The 21,565-nt window shown below is 44.0% G+C and overlaps 1 protein-coding gene across 1 annotated transcript in view; it reads left to right on the top strand.

Moving 5' to 3' along the window:
- LOC147120193 (voltage-gated delayed rectifier potassium channel KCNH8-like) overlaps positions 1-21,565 on the top strand; it is a 569,368-nt gene that overhangs the window by 533,489 nt on the left and 14,314 nt on the right. Inside the window, exon 5 of the mRNA XM_085984214.1 lies at positions 15,238-15,487. Coding sequence (XP_085840340.1) covers positions 15,238-15,487 — 250 coding nt within the window. The remainder of the gene's footprint in view (positions 1-15,237; positions 15,488-21,565) is intronic.

The raw sequence follows: 21,565 nt of genomic DNA, 5'->3' as shown, positions 1-21,565 counted from the left end.
GGTGGCTTGGCTACAGAATTCTATTTCTTCCAACCATACCTGCACTATCCAGAGTTCGAGAATATGGAATATTGGGGTGCAATATATCCTTCTGTTAACTGAAATATTCATGACATTCAGAATCCTAGAAAGAATAGGCCTGACTGGGGTAGATAATAAATCACATACAAATTGCATCATCACTCGTGTCATTAAGCTGACTTTTGCTTCAATAATTTCAGTGAAGTTAACAACTTTCTGTTAATAAATTCTAATGGAAAGGACTGGTACTGCACTGATAAGAATGATGCAATGTTATAATGCTACTTGTAGTGTTACCAGTACACTATTGGAATACTGTAAAATTAACTGCCTTGTGAGTATATAACATACATGTAGACAAGACACTGTAAATTCAGGAAACTTCGCGATATCCGGCACCGACGGGACCAAACTGCTGCCGGTCTATCAAAACTTCCGGATAGACCAGCGCTAATGTTGAAGGATACGGAGGTTTTCATCTCTGTATCTGACAACAAACACTGTTGCTTAGCAACAGCTTGTAAACACTCGGCCTGTACCTTGGAAGCGTCTCTGAAGCTGTTGCTAAGCTACAGAGACGCTTTCCAGAGCCTGACTGTTAAAAAAAATGCTAGGAGAAGAAAAAAAACCTAACCAAAACGGCTGCTGATTTCTGCCGTTAGGTCGAGGTTTCCGGACATACAACCTCTGGATAAACCAAAGTTTCCTGTTGTTCTTTGGACATTTCAGATATCTGTCATTCCTCAGCAGTTCAATCTAGTCTTGTAGAGTTTATTCTAAATGTGTTTGTGATTCAGTTCAAGATAGAATAAGTTGCATTCATTGTGACTTCCTGTGGTTTAAATCACTGCAGATTATCCTTTGTGGCATCATTGGGCATAGTGACAGGCAAGGGACTAGACATGCACGAAACGGTCATTATTACAGCAACACGCTGTGAGATAGCTCTGGGTTTAATTTTGAAAGTTATGCATCCAAAAGGATGATAAACATAGGAATAGGAGTAGGAGTAGGCTATTCATCCCCTCGAGCCTGTTCCACTATTCCATTAGATCATGGTCAACTCCATTTATCCACTATGTGAATAGTGAGAACTTGAAAATTGACTTTGGTTTCCAATAACACAAAGAAGTGTGGATGTTTGAAATGTCCTCATTTTAAGTTTATATTTTATGTCTAACTGTAAAATGCATGTTTTTTTTCATTTCTCTTTAATAATGCATGCTTTCAAAATAAGGGGAAGGAGAACTCAAAATCTGGCAGGAGGTCCAGACAGGAACAATCCCACAGTTCCCAATTTGTGAGTAAATATATTGGTGGACATTATGATGCAAAGCTGTAGCCTGCTCAATGTCATAACCCTGTGAAAAACATAAACAAATCACTTCATGTGGTTTATTGTAGAGAAAGACTCTACACAATTGCTTTTTCTCTTGAATCATCTGTGATGAAATATTCCATTCATCACTGCCTGTGACTGTGGTCGGTTTCAGTGTCATTTCCCTTCCCCCAGTCCTCATTGTATTGTTCATTGGAATGTGCTGTGTGTGTAGGGCTCCGCCCATACCTGGCCCCTTTTGGAAGTTAGCTCAGTCTGGCCTCAGTCTCCAGAAGGAAGATACCTCTCTCTCTTACGTGTTACTTTCTAAGTTAATAAAAGCCTTGTTTTGTTTCGCTAACATCGAGTCTCGGAATTATTGAGGCACATCAATTTTATTAACTTATTTTTCAACACTATGGATCAACTCCTGAAACCCGAACGTTTGGATTTGGATCAACATGCTCCGGACGCATCAGCATGCTTCGGACACTGGTTTGAGTGTATGGAATTCTTCCTGGACAATTCCGCAGCCGTCAAAGACGCTACGGACGCTGCGAGGATGAGACTCGGAATTCTGCGGAATTGGGTAAGCCACTGGGTTTACCCCCTCATCCAAGACGCCGATACGTACCTGGCCGCCTGCGACATCTTAAAGGTGCATTACCAGCAGCCTACGAATGAGGTGTATGCTAGGCATCTGCTCGCTACTCGCGCACTGCGACCTGGGGAATCAGTGGAGGAGTTCCTAAGCACCCTGAAAATGCTTGGCAAAGACTGCAAGTGCCGAGATGTAAAAGCCGCAGTGTACACTGACGAGCTTGTTCGCGATGCCTTTATCACAGGCCTCAGCTCCACTTACATCCGGCAAAGACTGCTGGAAAAAACAGGGTTGGACCTGAAACAGGCTGCGGACACTGCGCGATCCCTGGATGTGGCCCAGAGAAACTCGGACGCCTACTCTTCAGCCCGCGCCATCCACGCCGCCACGTGTGCACCGAGGGCGCCGCCATCTTGGAAGGCATCTTCCCCGCCCGGCAGCCCGACACCGGCGGGGCCCCGCTCTCCCCCCAGAAGCCCTACGACAGCCACGACGCATCAGGGACCCAACTGCTACTTCTGCGGGCAGCCAAAACACACCAGAAACCTGGGCCCGGCGAAAGGCACCACCTGCTTTAAGTGCGGTAAGAAGGGGCACTTCGGGAAGGTGTGCAGAGGGAACCCCGCCGGAAAACCAACCGCCGGAAAACCCGCCACCGCCGCGTGTGTGCCGTGGGAACAGCCATCTTGGACGCCATCTTGCCCGACCTCGTGGGATCCGCCATCTTATGAGCAGACAGCGTGGACGCCATCTTGTATCGATCAGGGCCCTACAGTGGCATCGGTCACAGTGAACCAAACCAGGCCGCACCCGCTATCCAAATCAATGGTGGACATCGAGGTAAACGGGTGCCGGGTTAAATGTTTAATTGACAGTGGAAGCACGGAGAGTTTTATCCACCCTGAACTGGCACAGCAACTCTCCCTAAAGGTGGTCCCTGCCCAGGGTACCATCTCTATGGCTGATAAAACCCAGACATCGACCATTCTGGGTTACTGCACGGTACAATTGGGCGTTAACGGAACTGTATACGATAATTTTAAAGTATTAATCATGAAGAACCTATGTGCGAGCGTGATCTTGGGCCTGGATTTCCAGTGCAACCACCAAAGCATCACGCTCAAGTACGGTGGGTCCCAGCCGCCCCTCACAGTGTGTGGTCTGGCTACCCTGAAGGTAAAGCCGCCTTCGCTATTCGCGAACCTTACCCCTAACTGCCGGCCAATAGCGGCCAAAAGCAGGAGGTACAGCTGGGAGGACAGGCGGTTTATCGCGACCGAGGTAGACAGGCTCCTGAAAGAGCGCATTATTGAACGCAGCAACAGCCCGTGGCGCGCCCAAGTGGTAGTGGTAAGGGGTAGCGAGAAGAAACGGATGGTGATCGACTATTGTCAAACGATCAACAGGTACACCCAACTAGACGCCTACCCGCTACCCCGCATATCAGAAATGGTGAACCAAATCGCCCAATACCGGGTGTTCTCCACCATCGACCTCAAGTCAGCGTACCACCAGCTCCCTATCAGACCAGAGGACCGCCCGTACACCGCCTTCGAGGCGAACGGACGCCTCTACCAATTCCTCAGAGTCCCCTTTGGGGTGACGAATGGGGTCTCGGTTTTTCAGAGGGAGATGGACCGCATGGTCGATGACACCACTTGCAGGCAACCTTCCCCTACCTCGACAACGTCACCATCTGCGGCCACAATCAGCAGGATCACGACTCGAACCTCGAGAGGTTCCTGGAAACCGCACAAAAACTCAACCTCACCTACAACGAGGACAAGTGCGTTTTCAACACCACGCGCCTCTGCATACTAGGCAGCGTGGTGGAGAATGGGGAAATCGGACCAGACCTCGACCGATTGCGCCCCCTACGGGAGCTGCCCCTGCCCAACACTCCCAAAGCCCTGAAAAGGTGCCTGGGGTTAGTTTCTTATTATTCCCAATGGGTCCCCAACTACTCCGACAAAGCCCGCCCCCTCTTGAAAGCATCCTCTTTTCCGCTCTCTGCTGAGGCCCACGCCGCCTTCAAAAGCATTAAGCAGGATATTGAGCGGGCCACGCTACAGGCAGTGGACGAGAACACTCCATTTCAAGTGGAAAGTGATGCGTCTGACTTCGCCTTGGCGGCCACCCTCAACCAGGCGGGGCGGCTCGTAGCTTTCTTCTCGAGGACCCTCCAAGGGCCCGAGATCAGACACTCCTCCGTGGAAAAGGAGGCCCAAGCCATCGTGGAGGCAGTGCGCCACTGGCGCCACTACCTAGCCGGCAAACGCTTCACCCTACTTACCGACCAGCGGTCGGTAGCGTTTATGTTCAATAATAAACAGAGGGGGAAGATTAAAAATGATAAGATTCTTAGGTGGCGGATCGAGCTCTCCACCTTCGAGTACGACATCATTTACCGGCCAGGGGCCCTTAACGAATCCCCTGACGCCCTCTCACGAGGGATGTGTGCCAGCGCCACCGGGGATCGGCTACAGACCCTCCACAACGACCTCTGCCACCCAGGGGTCACGCGGCTGTTCCACTTCATAAAGTCCCGTAACTTACCCTACTCGATTGAGGAAGTTCGGTCTCTGACCAGGAACTGCCGCACTTGCGCTGAGTGCAAGCCTCGGTTCTACCACCCAGATAGAGCCCACTTAATCAAAGCTACACGGCCCTTTGAGCGGCTCAGCTTAGATTTCAAGGGCCCCCTCCCGTCCGTCGACCGCAATGTTTACTTCCTGAACATTGTGGACGAATACTCTCGGTTCCCATTCGCCTTCCCCTGCCCAGACATGACCAGCGCCACGGTCATTAAATGCCTCAACAGCCTGTTCTGCCTGTTCGGTATGCCGAGCTACATCCATACGGATAGGGGGGCGTCCTTCATGAGTGAAGAGCTACGCCAGTACATGCTGTCCAAGGGGATCGCCACGAGCTGTACCACCAGCTACAACCCCCGGGGTAACGGCCAAGTGGAGCGAGAGAACGGGACAGTATGGAAAGCAGTCACTCTAGCTCTAAGGACCAAGGGCCTCCCTATCTCCCGCTGGCAGGAAGTCCTCTCGGATGTGCTCCATTCGATACGGTCGCTATTGTGTACGGCCACCAATGCCACGCCTCATGAACGAATGTTTGTCTTTCCCCGGAAATCCACCTCAGGCATATCCATGCCGTCATGGCTCTCCACCCCAGGTCCGGTACTCGTGCGAAGGCATGTGAGGGGCCACAAGACGGACCCTCTCGTGGAGCCAGTACACCTACTCCACACCAACCCCCAATACGCATATGTCCGGCACGCCGACGGAAGGGAGGACACCGTGTCCATAAAAGACGTCGCCCCAGCCGGCATCGACAACAACCACGGCAATCGCAGCAACAACGATCACAGCAACTCTTACCCACCCACTACTCTTTCATCACCCCCGGAAGAACATCGACCAACGGCACCCCCACCAACTACCCCTTCAACAACCCTGGCGACACCCCCGGCAGAGACCCAGGAGACTACCCGGGACACCCAGCCGACACCCGCGGCACCACAACAGCCACGTTGGTCGCAGAGGACTATCAAACCCCCGAACAGACTAAATCTATAGAAGGGGTGAATGTGATGAAATATTCCATTCATCACTGCCTGTGACTGTGGTCGGTTTCAGTGTCATTTCCCTTCCCCCAGTCCTCATTGTATTGTTCATTGGAATGTGCTGGAATGTGCTGTGTGTGTAGGGCTCCGCCCATACGTGGCCCCTTTTGTAAGCTAGCTCAGTCTGGCCTCAGTCTCCAGAAGGAAGATACCTCTCTCTCTTACGTGTTACTTTCTAAGTTAATAAAAGCCTTGTTTTGTTTCGCTAACATCGAGTCTCGGAATTATTGAGGCACATCATCATCTACTGACTTCCTTGTTTTTCAGAGGCTCGTTTAAATCTGTTCTATTATGGTGCTGCAGAAGGGATTAAAGACAAGGGTTTTCTTTAAATTGAAACAAATGTAAGCTAACTTTGACAGAAATGGGAAGGAATTACTCGGTGTAGGAGTCCAGCTGTCACTGCTCGCCTCTTTGAAAGCACTTGAAAAATCTCAACAACCTTCATAGACAGTATTAGTTTTACTGTCTGTGCTTTTTTTTGCTGCTTGTTTCATCTTTAAATATATTCAAGAAAGAGTTGGATATATTTCTTAAGGCTAAAGGGATCAAGGGATATGGGGAGAAGGCAGGGACAGGGTACTGAATTTGGATGATCAGCCATGATCTCATTGAATGGCAGAGCAGGCTCGAAGGGCCGAATGGCCTACTCCTGCTCCTATCTTCTGTGTTTCTATGTTTCTAAGGTACAATATTCGTACAAGGTAGAGAAGTTTGCAGTTAGCACGTAAGTTGGATACAGAATTGCAGCAGGAACAAAATACAGTAATCAAATGAACATAGCAAAATACACTATTGAATTTATGGTGCATACGTAAAGACTTTGTGCTGGAATAAAAGTCAGAGATGCGGCAGAAGTCAAGTGCCTTTGGTCAACAGTATTGCAAAGTACAACCTGGAGAAACCTAGGTGAAGGGTCAAGGCTTATAGTGTAGGACAATACCAAGGTTGAAAAGAAATGAGGATGAAAATGATGTAACAAGGGTTAGGTTTCACTAAGCCGGGGTTTTAAAAGGCAGTAGAAACAAGGACAGACTACGGGAGGAGGGCAGATCCACACAGTTTTGAAGTTCTGGAAAAGGATGTGCTAAGAATGGCCTCCTTCTGTGCCATAACCTTCTAAGGTTCTTTGAAGATAGTGATGTGGGGATGGAAAATCATGAGTAGTGCACCCATGTTTCCCCAAAACGCATTGGTAGCAGACAAGGTTCCCACCAACGACACAGAAATAAAAATCCCCTTGACTTCAAAACAATTTAAATGTCGGGCGATGTGTGCTACACCATAACCATTGGTATAGTGTTTGTGGGATCAGTTTAGATTCTCAGAATGTAGAACTTTTATAATTGCTTCTCAAGTATACAATGCTGGCACAGCTGCATTTAATGCCCAACACTAATTGCCCTTAGAAGGTGGTGCTGATCCTTTATCTTGAACTGCTGCTGTACATGTGCTGATGGTGCTCCCACAGTGGTGTTAAATATGGAATTCCAGGATTTTGACCTTACAATAATGAAGAAACAGCAATATATATCCCGGTCAGGTTGGTGTGTAACTTGCAGGGGAACTTGGTGATGATGGTGTTCCCATGACGCTGCTCTTGTCCTAGAGCTCAGGGGCTATGAGGTGGTGTCGAAAATTGGTGCCAATCCACCAGCCCATTAGATCAAAACAACACAATTAGATCACAATTAGATCATGTTGATTTAATAAACTGCCTAAAAATATGTTTAATATTGACCTGTATTGGAGGGAATTAATTCAGCATTAATCATTTCAATGCTGAATCTATCTTGCAGTTTTCAAAATACATATATTGTAGAGATGCCACATTTATCGACAAAATGTATGTGTTTCACCAGGAAGGATTTTCTGTATGTGCTTTTGTAGTAGAATTATACATTTATAAAGAAAGATTTTCTGATTTGGTGCAATTAACAAATAAAGGAAATATTACCTGTCAGTATCTTGTATTGTAAGTCAAATGGAGGGAAATGTGCAGAACCTCAGAATGTTTAATTTCATGTGTTGTGGTGTAAAATCTTTTCCCTTTTATTTCCAACTGGTAAACTAATTTCCCTTCAGTAATTATGTCATCAAAGATATTTGGTTATCAACCAAACAGTGACTGTTACTGTGCCATTGATCAACATAACTGAATGCTTATTTCAATTTTACAAATCCTTGTGCTAACTATCTTTAATGTACATGGCTTAAATGGCTGTAACAATTATTGTGGTGTACACGTAGTAACATTCTTGTAAACATTAGAGCCTACATTTTCCAATTGGCGCCATTTTAATGTCAGTTAACCCACTCATTTCAAACAGGTCAATGATCGTGTTATAATATCACCAATCAAAGAAAAACCAAGGCTACATTTTTGTAAAGAATATCTTTGCATACTGTGTGAGGGAGGCACAGGAACCTTTCATGAGGTATTCATACGACAGCTTTTGTTATATCTAAGTAATGAATTTGGCTAGTAAAAGGCTATGAAACTTGGGGAATTTATCTAACACTATTGTAGGAGCACCATTACCATAAGGACTGCAGCAATTCAAGAAGAAGGTCCACGAGCTCCTTCTCAGCAAATAGCGATGGTGTTACAAATTCAGTTCTGCCATAGATCCCTGCTCAAGTTCAGTGGCACTATGTGCCTCTATAATGAATCAGAGCCTTTTTTTAATGGGAGATGACTGACACTGCTTGTTTACTTGTACAATAACAGGGCTGGAGGGGGTGTAATGAGAGTACCTCTTTGTGAACAGAAGCCCCTTATTTGAATGCACACCTCTTCAATCTCTCCGAAAGGGGGCTGAGATAACACTAAATGTAATGAGGTTTAATAAGCTACGCTATTCCACATTAAGTTATATGCACAAAGCAATATTTATGATCAGATTCATTTACTTCTATTGTTACAACTTATCTCCATGTATTAACACAAAAATAATGAACACACCACACTACCCCAGTTCAGTGGGTCATCTCACGTCACTTAAACAGACTAACTCCTCTGCATTTTGACCTATAGCCCAAAGCAGAGTCTTCTCTCTCTGCAGAATCCTGTCTTCCACTACCTGAGCAGCTTTCGCTTTCCAAAAGCCAGACTGCCTTTTCAGTGTCTGTCTCTCTCAATTCCCACTCCACAGACCCGCAGAAATCAACAGGGTTTCCAACAATAACAACAGAAAATGCTGGGACACTCAGCAGGTCAGGCAGCATCGAGGAGAGAGAAACAGAGTCAACGTTTCAGGTCGAGCACCCTTTTCCAGTTCTGACGAAGGGTCCTCGACCCGAAACGTTAACTCTGTTTCTCTCTCCTCGATGCTGCCAGGCCTGCTGAATATTTCCAACATTTTCTGTTGTTATTTCAGATTTCCAGCATTCGCAGTATTTTGCTATTGTATTCGGGTTTCCAACAAAATGGGTAAGAGATGTATTTGCAAATACTCAGAGAAACTAATGAATCACTTATTGTTTACTTTATGGGGAAAAAAACCTCTGTGTAGTCTATCAACCACCCATTGCCTGGCTGCCTTTATAAACGTGTGAGAATAGACATTGCTTTTAAAGGACCGGCCCAGCACTTTTGCAGAAAATGGCCAAAGGATTCCTGAACATGAAAGATAGGCAATTAATGCAGCCTTGACAGCATCGCCCACATCTCATTAAGAAGTAATAAAAAAATGATCATTATTCTATGATCTGGTTCAGATCCTAAGGCAAGCTTGCTGGTGTCTGAAAACTCTCCTGAATCATTTTAGGTGAAGGTTGATGCGCCTTTACCTTTGAAAATTATGCTAATTGAAAAGTAAATTTCAATTGTAGCACTTTCTGTTTGGGAAGGTTTCACTCCAATTGCTCCCTTCCCCATTTGTACCTCTTATGATTCTATCTGGATCTGCTCTCCTCGGCTATCAATCCCACAAAGATTTACTGACACACGATGCAAATATGATGGGGTCTCTGACACCTGATAGTCTCGGGCGGGGATTGTCTAATTCTTAGCAGCCCCAATAGATCAGTTGGAGAGATGCAATCACTCTTGAAGGATAGTTGTAGTAATGAATTTTACTCTCAATGGTGATGTTAGCAGGTTGCTTCGTCATGGCGTAGGGTGCCTACTTTACACCTAGCACACCATGAGTAGACACTAGTATTCCTCAGCAAACCCTTCTAGGCTGACGGGCTGTTTGGCAGGATACTAAATAGCCAAGTTTTAGGACCACTTGAACCAAATCCTAAAGAAAATTAAATGTCATCCTTAACCAACAACAAACTTATATTGCATCGTGCCTGTTAGTACCAGTTAGTTCATGATCAGGAAGCAGTTTGAAAGCAAACATCAATTTGGATCAATCTAACACCTCAGCATGCTGCCTGACACAGGAGATGGTGTTGATCATTAGAATGTAATGGGGACGTTATGAGATGCTTCAAGGAGAGGAGAGAGGGTTTTACAATTAATTTATAAACTTGGAAACAGCTTCTTTAAAAGGCAAAAACAAATCTTTATTATATTTAAATATGTTTTAATCCAAAAAATGAGGTTTGTACACCTCAGGTCATATGATGGTTTCAGCTCTAAATCTGAATAAGTGAACATAAGGGGGATCTATGATTTCTTACCAGCCATTCTGAAAAAGGAATTGAAACAGGTACAGGTGAGACCAAGACTATCTAATACCTCTTTAATGAATAGGGGACTTTCTTTATTGTGTGTTTGTTAAATACCACAAATTATGTCTTAATATATTAATCTGTCCAGAACATTTTGCATCATTATGTGCACATGGCACCATCACAGCAAAGATTGTGTGTAGCTGTTCGCCCTTCATTGTTACTGTGCTATCTTGCTTTACAGTGAGAAAATAGAAGCCAAAGAACAAGAGGGAGGAGACAGATACATAAATGTGTATTAAGTAGTCTTGGAGATAAAACATTTGATGCACATCCATGACATTTGCATGTTTATTTTAGCAAAAGCAATCCTCGAGAGTTACCTTTCTCTTGACAGAAAGTTCAGGTTAACGTATCCCTTCACTAAACTACCAGGATATTTGTCAATAGACTACCAGCGAGTATGCACATATAACTACCATTGGACTACCAGGGAATAAAGACAGATCATCCTTAACTAGACCACCAGGAATCAAAAGGATGCCTACCAATTTCCCTTTAACCATGGGAAGAATAAATGCACACTCCCTGAGACAATGGGAAAATGTGGAATAAGAAAAGTTGAATTCAGTCCATCAACCTTCCTATGATCAAGTAACCTACAGCTCTCACTAGACTCACACATAAAGAATTGCCCTTTCATCCCAGTACCATAGAGTTGCTAGCAGCTATGGAACTATATACCTCAGTGTAAGTGACAACCTTCAGGAAAAGAGGCAGAGAACATTGAGCAAAGATAAAGGGAATGTGAAGATCATAAATTATGAGGCCAAAATTTCCTGCAGCTTTAATATTTTCTATAAGATTCTCCTGGGGTCAGAGGCTCCCGGGGCCAAGCATTATCTTTTTAAGACAGTCATTCTAATGAGTATGGTTCCACAGGAACAGTAGAACTCTGATATCACCCTGAAGTGCTATTCTTCATATGTGAGCCTCACTGAATGTCTGAGCTATTCAAGCATAGAAAGAATCTCGCACCTCACACATACTCACTCATACACACTTTTTCTAACAACATAGGAACAGGGGTAGGCCATTCAGACCCTCAAGCCTATTCCAGCATTTTATTAAATCATGTTTGATCGATGCCTCAACTCCATTTACTTGCCCTTACTTGATATCCTAACCTAACAAAAATCTATCGATCTCAGTCTTGGAGATTTCAATTGCCCACAGCCTTTCAGGAAAGACAATTCCAAATGTCCACTACCCTTTATGTGAAAAAGTGCTTTCTGATTTCACTCCTAAATGGCCTAGTTCTGCTTTTGAGATTGTACCCCCTTGTTCTGGATTCCCTACCAGAGGAAATAGTTTCTCTGTATCTACCTTATTGAATCGCTTTATCATTTTAAAGACCCTGATTAGATCACCCCTCAATCTACTAAACACAAGGGAATACAAACCAGGTTTATGCAACCTGGTCTCATAATTTAACCCTTTATCATCCTGGTATAATTCTGGTGATTTCTGTGCTGTCATCCCTCCACGGCCAATATATCTTTCCTGAGGTTTGATGCCTGAATCTGAACACAGTACTCCAGATATGGTCTGACCAAGGCTCTGTATAACTGAAGTATCACTCCCTCACTTTAGTATTCCAACCCCCTTGAGATAAAGGCCAACATTCCATTAACCTTTTTGATTGCTTTTCATACCTGTGCACTTGTTTTTCGTGAGTTGTGTACATGGACACCTAAATCCCTTTGCTCCTCCACAGCTACTAGTCTATCACCATTAAGGAAATATTCTGATTTGTCTTTCTTGTATCCAAAGTGAATGCCCTCACACTTCCCCACATTGAACTCCATCTGCCATAGTTTTGAACATAACAACATAAGAACATAAGAAGTAGGAGCAGGAGTAGGCCATGCGGCCCCTCGGGCCTGCTCCACCATTCAATAGGATCATGGCTGATCCGAATCTAGACTCACGTCCACTTCCCTGCCCGCTCCCCATAACCCTTAATTCCCTTATCAGCTAGGAAACTGTCTATTTCCTTTTTAAATTTATTTAATGTCGCAGCTTCCACAGCTCTCTGAGGTAGCAAATTCCATAGATTTACTACCCTCTGAGTGAAGAAGTTTCTCCTCATCTCAGTTTTGAAACGGCAGCCCCTTATTCTAAGATTATGCCCCCTAGTTCTAGTCTCACCCATCAGTGGAAACATCCTCCCCGCATCCACCCGATCAAGCCCCTCACAATCTTATTTGTTTCGATAAGATCGCCTCTCATTCTTCTGAATTCCAATGAGTAGAGGCCCAACCTACTCAACCTTTCCTCATAAGTCAACCCCCTCATCTCCGGAATCAACCGAGTGAACCTTCTCTGAACTGCCTCGAGAGCAAGTATATCTTTTCTTAAATATGGAAACCAAATCTGTACGCAGCATTCCAGGTGTGGCCTCACCAGTACCCTGTATAACTGAAGCAAGACTTCCCTGCTTTTATACTCCATCCCCCTTGCAATAAAAGCCAAGATTCCATTGGCCTTCCTGATCACCTGCTGTACCTGCATACTAACCTTCTGTGTTTCATGCACCAGGACCCCCAGATCCCTTTGTACTGTAGCACTTTGCAGTTTCGTTCCATTTAGATAATAACTTGCTCTTTGATTTTTTCTGCCAAAGTGCATAACCTCACACTTTCCAACATTATATTCCATCTGCCAAATTTCTGCCCACTCACTTAGATTGTCTATGTCCTTTTGCAGGTTTTTTATGTCCTCCTCACTCACTGCTTTCCCTCCCATCTTTGTATCATCGGCAGACTTGGATACATTGCACTTGGTCCCCTCCTCCAAATCGTTAATATAGATTGTAAAGAGTTGGGGTCCCAGCACTGACCCCTGCGGAACACCATTAGTTACTGATTGCCAACCTGAGAATGAACCATTTATCCCCACTCTCTATTTTCTGTTAGATAGCCAATCTTCCACCCATGCCAGTATATTACCCCCAATCCCGTGATTTTTTTTATCTTGTGCAGTAATCTTTTGTGTGGCACCTTGTCAAATGCCTTTTGGAAGTCCAAATACACCACATCCACTGGTTCCCCTTTATCCACCCTGTTTGTTACGTCCTCAAAGAATTCGAGCAAATTTGTCAAACATGACTTCCCCTTCATAAAACCATGCTGACTCTGTCTGATTAAATTATGCTTATCCAAATGTCCTGTTACTGCTTCCTTAATAATGGACTCCAACATTTTACCAACCACAGATGTTAGGCTAACTGGTCTATAGTTTCCAGCCTTTTGTCTACCTCCCTTTTTAAATAAGGGCATGACATTAGCAGTTTTCCAATCTGCTGGGACCTTTCCTGAATGCAGGGAGTTTTGGAAAATTACCACCAATGCATCCGCAATCCCTACTGCTACTTCTCTCAAGACCCTAGGATGTAAGCCATCAGGTCCAGGGGATTTATCCGCCTTAAGTCCCATTATCTTACCGAGTACCATCCCCTTAGTGATTTTAATCGTGTTTAGCTCCTCCCCCCCTATAGCCCCCTGTTTGTCCAGTGTTGGGATATTTTTAGTGTCCTCTACTGTAAAGACTGATACAAAATATTTGTTCAGCGTATTTGCCATCTCCATGTTCCCTACTACTAATTTCCCAGTCTCGTCCTCTAAGGGACCAACATTCACTTTAGCCACCCTTTTTCTTTTTATATAACTAGAAACTCTTGCTATGTTTTTATATTTTTTGCTAGTTTACTTTCATAATCTATCTTCCCTTTCTTAATTAATCTTTTAGTTATTCTTTGCTGGCTTTTAAATGCTTCCCAATCTTCTATCCTCCCACTAGATTTGGCTACTTTATATGCCCTTGTTTTCAGTCGGATACTAGCCTTTATTACTTTACTTAGCCACGGATGGCTGTCTTTTCTTTTATGCCCCTTTTTCCTCAGTGGAATATATTTTTCTTGAGAGTTGTGAAATATCTCCTTGAATGTACACCACTGCTCCTGTACTGTCTTACAGCTTAATCTATTTTCCCAGTCCACTTTAGTCAACTCTGCTCTCATACCTTCATAGTCTCCTTTATTTAAGCTTAGTACACTGGTTTGAGATCCAACTCTCTCACCCTCCAACTGAATTTGGAATTCAACCATGTTATGGTCACTCATTCCAAGGGGATCCTTTACTAGGACATTTTTTATTAATCCTGTCTCATTACACAAGACCAGATCTTGCCCAGTCACTTAGACTTTCCATGTCCCTTTATAACTTCCCGCTCCCATCGACACAACTTATTGTGCCTCACAACTGAATATCATCTGCAAACTTGGATATACAACTATATATCCCATTATCCAAGTCATTAATATATATAGTGAACAGCTGAGGCCCCAGTACAGATCCTTGGGGAACACCATTGTCAAATCCTGCCAATCAGTGAATATTCCACATATCTCTACTCTCTGTCTCCTACTTCCCAACCAATTACAAACCCATGTCACAAGGTTACCGTCAATTCCATGCACTTTCCTTTTTGCTAATAGTCTCTTGTGTGGAAAGGGCACTAGATAGACGTCAAGATTGGGAACACAACGAATTTTTTTCCTCCATCCTTACCAAAACGACATTGAGATCAATGGTCGCTTTAACACCACTTGGCGGAGATCAGCTAGCTCAGCATAGACCAGAAATTTGATTTTTGATATGTCTGGTTTATATGGCTCAGTGCCAACAGGTTTTATCACAGTTACCCATTGAGACACTGGGACTCTGGATGCAGCCCTCAAGCAGGTACATATCGAACTTTAAAACAATATTTATAGAACAAGAATTTGCCATTTCATTGCAAAAGAAAATACAATAAAAGATACCTTTATATATTGGGATTACCCTTCAACTCAATTCATCTTGAGGCAAAATTACGGCATTCTGAATGTTTGTAGAAGATTTTGAAGAAAGTCCCGACAGTACACAAAACAGTATACATATGTTGCTTTTTTTTTTAACTTGTTTTAAACAGAATGTCTTTGGCGAGAAACCAGCACTTCCAGAGTATAAAGTTGCAGCTATTCAGAAATCCAGGTTTATTCTGCTTCATTATGGTACTTTCAAAGCCGGATGGGACTGGTTGATCCTCTTGGCAACGTTTTATGTTGCGGTCACTGTTCCATACAACGTCTGCTTCAGCGTAAGCAGAGATGACCATTCTGCTGCTTCAAGAAACCCGCCCAGTGTGAGTGACATCTTTGTGGAGATCCTCTTCATGCTTGGTAAGACTTTAATCTTCTCGAATTAAAATGTAACCCAAAATGAGCAACAGTGGATACCAGAAAAATAATGGTCCAGATTTTCCTGGGGACTTGCACCATTGTTATGGAGCATCTACGGCGCAGGGACCCTTGAACTGCGCAAAAGAACAAGGAAATTATGGAGTAAGCGACTTACGCCATTAGTTATGCCGCTCCATATTTTCCTGGGACATGTGCTCCACAATTACCCTCACCAAAACCAGTTAGAAGGTAATTATCATAGCTCCACCCCCCTTTAAATCAATGCAGTCATGATTTTCCTGCACTTAAGCCAATTTTCATGCCGTTGCCACTTAGACTTAAAAATAATGGCCCCAGTGGCCTGACAGCAGCGAGATTTATTGCTCCAAGATCGGTTTCCTTTTAACATGTTTGCTTAGCTCACTGTATTTCTCACCACTTCTTCATTCTGTTTTGAAAGATTTACAAGTACATTTGGTCTGAAACCTCTAAGTTGGCTCAGGAAATCTGGAATTATTTTAATTGCAGGAAAATATAAACTGATGAGCCAGCTTGTAACCGAGCCGACACACACAGACGCAATGCGGAAAAATACAGATAATGTTGGGGAAGGCTAGGATGAAGAACGGTACATCTTTAAAACAAAAGGAATGAACTGAATAGATTCCATGCACTGGACATGGGGAAGGGATAAATACAATTATTCTCTCTGTTCTTTTAAAAGTTGTTTACATATATATATATATCTATAGTGACCATCTATAGTGACCATGTGGAGCAACTCAGAACATATGTTCTGAAAACCTGCAGGTTTACAATGATATTTGACCCTTCGGCTTGGAAAAGCAGGGAGACAAATTAGCCTGCATCCTTAAATTGGGTCACAAATGGCGAAATAGATAAATAAGTAGATTAAGCAGTGAGTTGCTTGCCAGAGTTGTGGAGAGATTTTTTCCTTTTCTGCTTTTTTTCCTGCTGTAAAGACAATTCCGATAAACAGGGCAGTGTGATCCCGGCTTTCATGTTGAATCACTGCTGCTCTTGACAAAAGTTCCTTTGTCTTTACCAGGATTTCAGACTGTGGCAGCAAGGGTATTGTTGCCCTGACCATGGGCAAAATTGGACAAAGTATAGTTCCTTTTATTTAAAAAAAAATCTCCTGATAAGGCTCAGATGCAAATTATACACGGCAAAAGAGATAGAAAAAATGGAATATAACAGGTTTTAAGCAAGTGCGGAGGCAGGGAAAGGGGGGAGGGGAGAAAACATAGAAACATAGAAGATAGGAGCAGGAGTAGGCCATTCGGCCCCTCGAGCCTGCTCCGCCATTCAATGAGATCATGGCTGATCATCCAAACTCAGTACCCTGTCCCTGCTTTCTCCCCCTATCCCTTGATCCCCTTAGCCGTAAGAAATATATCTAACTCCTTCTTGAATATATTTAATGAATTGGCCTCAACTGTCTTCTGTGGTAGAGATTTCCACACGTTCACCACTCTCTGGGTGAAGAAATTCCTCCTCATCTCAGTCCTAAATGGCTTACCCGTTATCCTTAGACTGTGACCCCTGGTTCTGAACTCCCCCGCCATCGGGAACAGCCTTCCTGCATCTAGTCTGTCTAGTCCTGTTAGAATTTTATAAGTTTCAATGAGATCCCCTCTCATTCTTCTAAACTCTAGTGAATATAAGCCTAATTGACCCAATCTCTCTTCATACGTCATTCCTGCCATCCCAGGTATCAGTCTGGTGAAACTTCGCTGCACTCCCTCCATGGCAAGAACATCCTTCCTCAGATAAGGTGACCAAAACTGCACACAATACTCAAGGTGTGGTCTCACCAAGGCCCTGTACAACTGCAGCAAGACATTCTTGTTCCTGTACTCGAACCCTCTTGCTATGAAGGCCAGCATACCATTTGCCTTCTTAACCGCCTGCTGCACCTGCATGCTTACCTTCAGCGACTGGTGCACAAGGACACCCAGGTCTCGTTGCACTTCCCCTTTTCCCAATCTATTGCCATTCAGATAATAATCTGCCTTCCTGTTTTTGCACCAAAGTGGATAACCTCGCATTTATCCACATTATACTGCATCTGCCATGCATTTGCCCAAATGCCCAACCTGTCCAAATCGTACTGGAGTTTCTCTGCATCCTCCTTACAGCACACACGCCCACCCAGCTTTGTGTCATCTGCAAACTTGGAGACATTACATCTAGTTCCCTCGTCTAGGTAATTTATATATATTGTGAATAACTGGGGTCCTAGCACCGATCCCTGCGGTACCCCACTAGTCACTGCCTGCCACTCGGAAAAAGACCCGTTTATTCCAACTCTTTGCTTCCTGTCTGCCAACCAGTTTTCTATCCAAGACAGTACCTTACCCACAATCCCATGTGCTTAACTTTGCACGCTAGTCTCTTATGCGGGACCTCATCGAAAGCTTTCTGAAAGTCCAAATACACCACATCCACTGGTTCTCTCTTATCTATTCTACCAGTTACATCCTCAAAAAATTCCAGTAGATTAGTCAAGCATGATTTACCTTTTGTAAATCCATGTTGACTTTGTCCGATCCTGTCACTGTTTTCCAAGTGCTCTGCTATTACATCTTTTATAATGCACTCTAGCATTTTCCCCACCACCGATGTCAGGCTAACCGGTCTATAATTCCCCACTTTTTCTCTACCGCCTTTTTTAACTAGTGGGGTTACATTAGCTACCCTCCAATCCATGGGAACTGTTCCAGAATCTATAGAATTTTGGAAGATGACCAGCAATGCATCTACTATTTCTAGGGCCATTTCCTTAAGTACCCTAGGATGTAGATTATCAGGCCCTGGGGATTTATCGGCCTTCAATCCCATCAATTTCCCTAACACCATTTCCCTACAAATACTGATTTCATTCAGTTCCTCCCTGTCATTAGACCCTATGTTCCCCGACATCTCTGGGAGGTTATTTGTGTCCTACTTTGTGAAGACAGAACCAAAGTATGTATTTAATTGGTCTGCCATGTCTTTATTCCCCATTATAAATTCCCCTGATTCTGGCTGCAAGGGTGGTATACTTGACTTTACCAACCTTTTTCTCTTCACATATCTATAGCAGCAATTACAGTCAGTTTTTATGTTCCCTTCAAGCTTACTCTCATACTCTATTTTCCCCCTCTTAATTAATCCCTTTGTCCTCCTTTGCTGAATTCTAAACTGTTCCCAATCCTCAGGTTTGCTGCTTTTTCTGGCCAATTTATATGTCCTCTCCTTGGATCTTATGCTATCCCTAATTCCCCTTGTTAGCCAATGTTGAATCACCTTTTTTGTTTTATGTTTATGCCAAACAGGGATGAACAAATTCTGTAGTTCATCCATGCGATCTTGAAATGTTTGCCATTGCCTATTCACTGTCAACCCTTTAAGAAACATTCCCCAATCCACCCTAGCCAACTCGCGCCTCATACCATCATAGCTTCCTTTATTTAAATTCAGTACCCAAGTCTCTGAATCAGCTACTTCATTCTCCATCATAATGAAGAATTCTATCATATTATGATCGCTCCTCCCCAAGGGGCCTCGCACAACAAGATTGCTAATTAATCCTTTCTCATTACATAATATCCAGTCTAAGATGGCCTGATCTCTCGTTGGTTCCTCGACATATTGGTCCAGGAAACCATCCCGTATATACTCTAGGAATTCCTCTTCCACAGTATTGTTACTAATTTGGTTAGACCAATCTATATGTAGATTAAAGTCACCCATGATAACTGCTGTGCACTTATTGCATGCATCTCTAATTTCCCATTTAATGCCATCGCCAACCTCAGCATTACTGTTTGGGGTCTGTATACAACTCCCACTAACATTTTCTGCCCCTTGGTATTTCTCAGCTCTACTCATACAGATTCCACATCATCAGAGCTAATATCCTTCCCTACTATTGTGTTAATCTCCTCGTTAACCAGCAATGCTACCCCACCGCCTTTTCCTTTTTGCCTGTCCTTCCTGAATATTGAATACCCCTGGATGTTGAATTCCCAGCCTTGGTCACCCTGGAGCCATGTCTCTGTAATCCCAATTATATCATATCCATCCAAAAGGACATCCAAAAGAACAAAAGGAAAGCTCTGTGATGGGTGGAAGGCAGGAGAGATTAAATGACAAAAGGGATGATAGTACAAAGCAGAAGGAGATGGTAATGGTACAAGTAAAGAAACAAAATATGGGTCTCAAAGCGGTGTAAAATGGAATGGCAGATTCATCAACAGCTGCCATCTGGAAAAAACGGGGGCAAAGGTTATGGTCTGAAATTGTTGAAGTCGATGTTGAGTCCAGAAGGCTGTCAAGTGCCTAATTGAAAGATGAGGTGCTGTTCCTCAAGCTTACATTGAGCTTTGTTGGAACAGTGTAAGAGACCGAGAACAGAGAGGTCAGAGTGGGAGTGGAGCACAGAATTAAAGGGACAGGCGACCAGTGTCCTGGCCAATATTTACCCCTTCATCAACATCACTAAAAGTCATTATCACATTTGTGTCTGTGGGAGCTTGACTATCGCGTTTCCTACATTACAACAGTAACTACACTTCAAAAGTACTTCACTGGTTGTAAAGTGCTTTGGGATGTCCTGAGGTCGTGAAAGGCTCTACATAAATCACAGAAACCCCACAGTGCAGATAGAGGCCATTTCGGCCCATCGAGCCTGCACCGACACATATCCCACCCGATCCCCGTAACCCCTACACCAACACATATCCCACCCTATCCCTGTAACCCCACGTATTTAATCCCCCTAACACTAAGGGTCAATTTATCATAGCCAATCAACCTAACCTGCATATCTTTGGACTGTGGGAGGAAACCGGAGCACCCGGAGAAAACCCACGCAAACACGGGGAGAATGTGCAAACTCCACACAGACAATCGCACCGAGGCCCGATTCGAACCCGGATCTCTGGCGCTGTGAGGCAACAGTGCTAACCACTATGCCACCGTGCAAGTCTTTCTTTCCTTTTTTGAAAATGAGGTGTGGTTCCTGTGAATCATTATTGTTATCATATTGTTGGTTTCTCCCATGTAAATTTGTCACTGTAGATGTTGTGAGATGTGCCACTATATAGATAGTTTAGTGGAATGTTGCGGAGGCTGTGGTGGTTGCTCATACTTGAGTCTGCACTCCAGCCAGAAAGTGTTGACTTTGTAAAAGACTTGCTGGCTGAACCAGGCCAGACTGGAAGCCCCTTACTTTCTTGGGCCCACTCCAATGCCAGGTCCTGCCAGGACATAATACTGCACAGGGGTGCCCCTTGGAGACTATCAATGGCCCAGAGGAGCAAACCCCAGTGATCCTGGGAATGACAGAGGAGAAGCCGGAATTCATGATTCACATGGGAACCAAAAGTGTAAGTAAATGTAGATTTGAGGTGCTACAAAGAGAATTTGTAGGAGCTAGGGAACAGATTGAAGAAAAGGATTTCCTAGTTAGTAATCTCAGGATTACTCACCCTGCCATGCACTAGATCTGTTCAAGGGAGCCAGATTAGGCAGATCATTGTGTAGCTCGAAACATTGTCTACGAGGGGCGGATTCAAATTCTTGGCCCACTAGGATCAACTTTTGTGGAAGAGAATTTTGTAATGTTGGGTCATCCTTGTAAGTCTGACATCGGTAGTGAGGAAAATGCTACAGTCCATTATAAAAGATGTAATCGCAGAGCACTTGGAAAACAGTGACAGGATCGGACAAAGTCAACATGGATTTACAAAAGGTAAATCATGCTTGACTAATCTACTGGATTTTTTTGAGGATGTAACTGGTAAAATAGATAAGGGAGAACCAGTGGATGTGGTGTATTTGGACTTTCAGAAGGCTTTCGATAATGTACCGCATAAGAGATTAGCATGTAAAGTTAAAGCACACGGAATTGGGGGTAAGGTACTGTCTTGGATAGAGAACTGGTTGGCAGACAGGAAGCAACGAGTTGGAATAAACGGGTCTTTTTCCGAGTGGCAGGCAGTAATTAGTGGAGTACCGCAGGGATCGGTGCTACGACCTCAGCTATTCACAATATGTATAAATGATCTA

Source organism: Somniosus microcephalus, chromosome 4, assembly GCF_052327205.1.
Source record: "Somniosus microcephalus isolate GS21.2 chromosome 4, FLI_Smic_1.0, whole genome shotgun sequence".
Lineage (NCBI taxonomy): Eukaryota > Metazoa > Chordata > Chondrichthyes > Squaliformes > Somniosidae > Somniosus > Somniosus microcephalus.
This window is presented reverse-complemented; position numbering and strand designations above follow the sequence as displayed.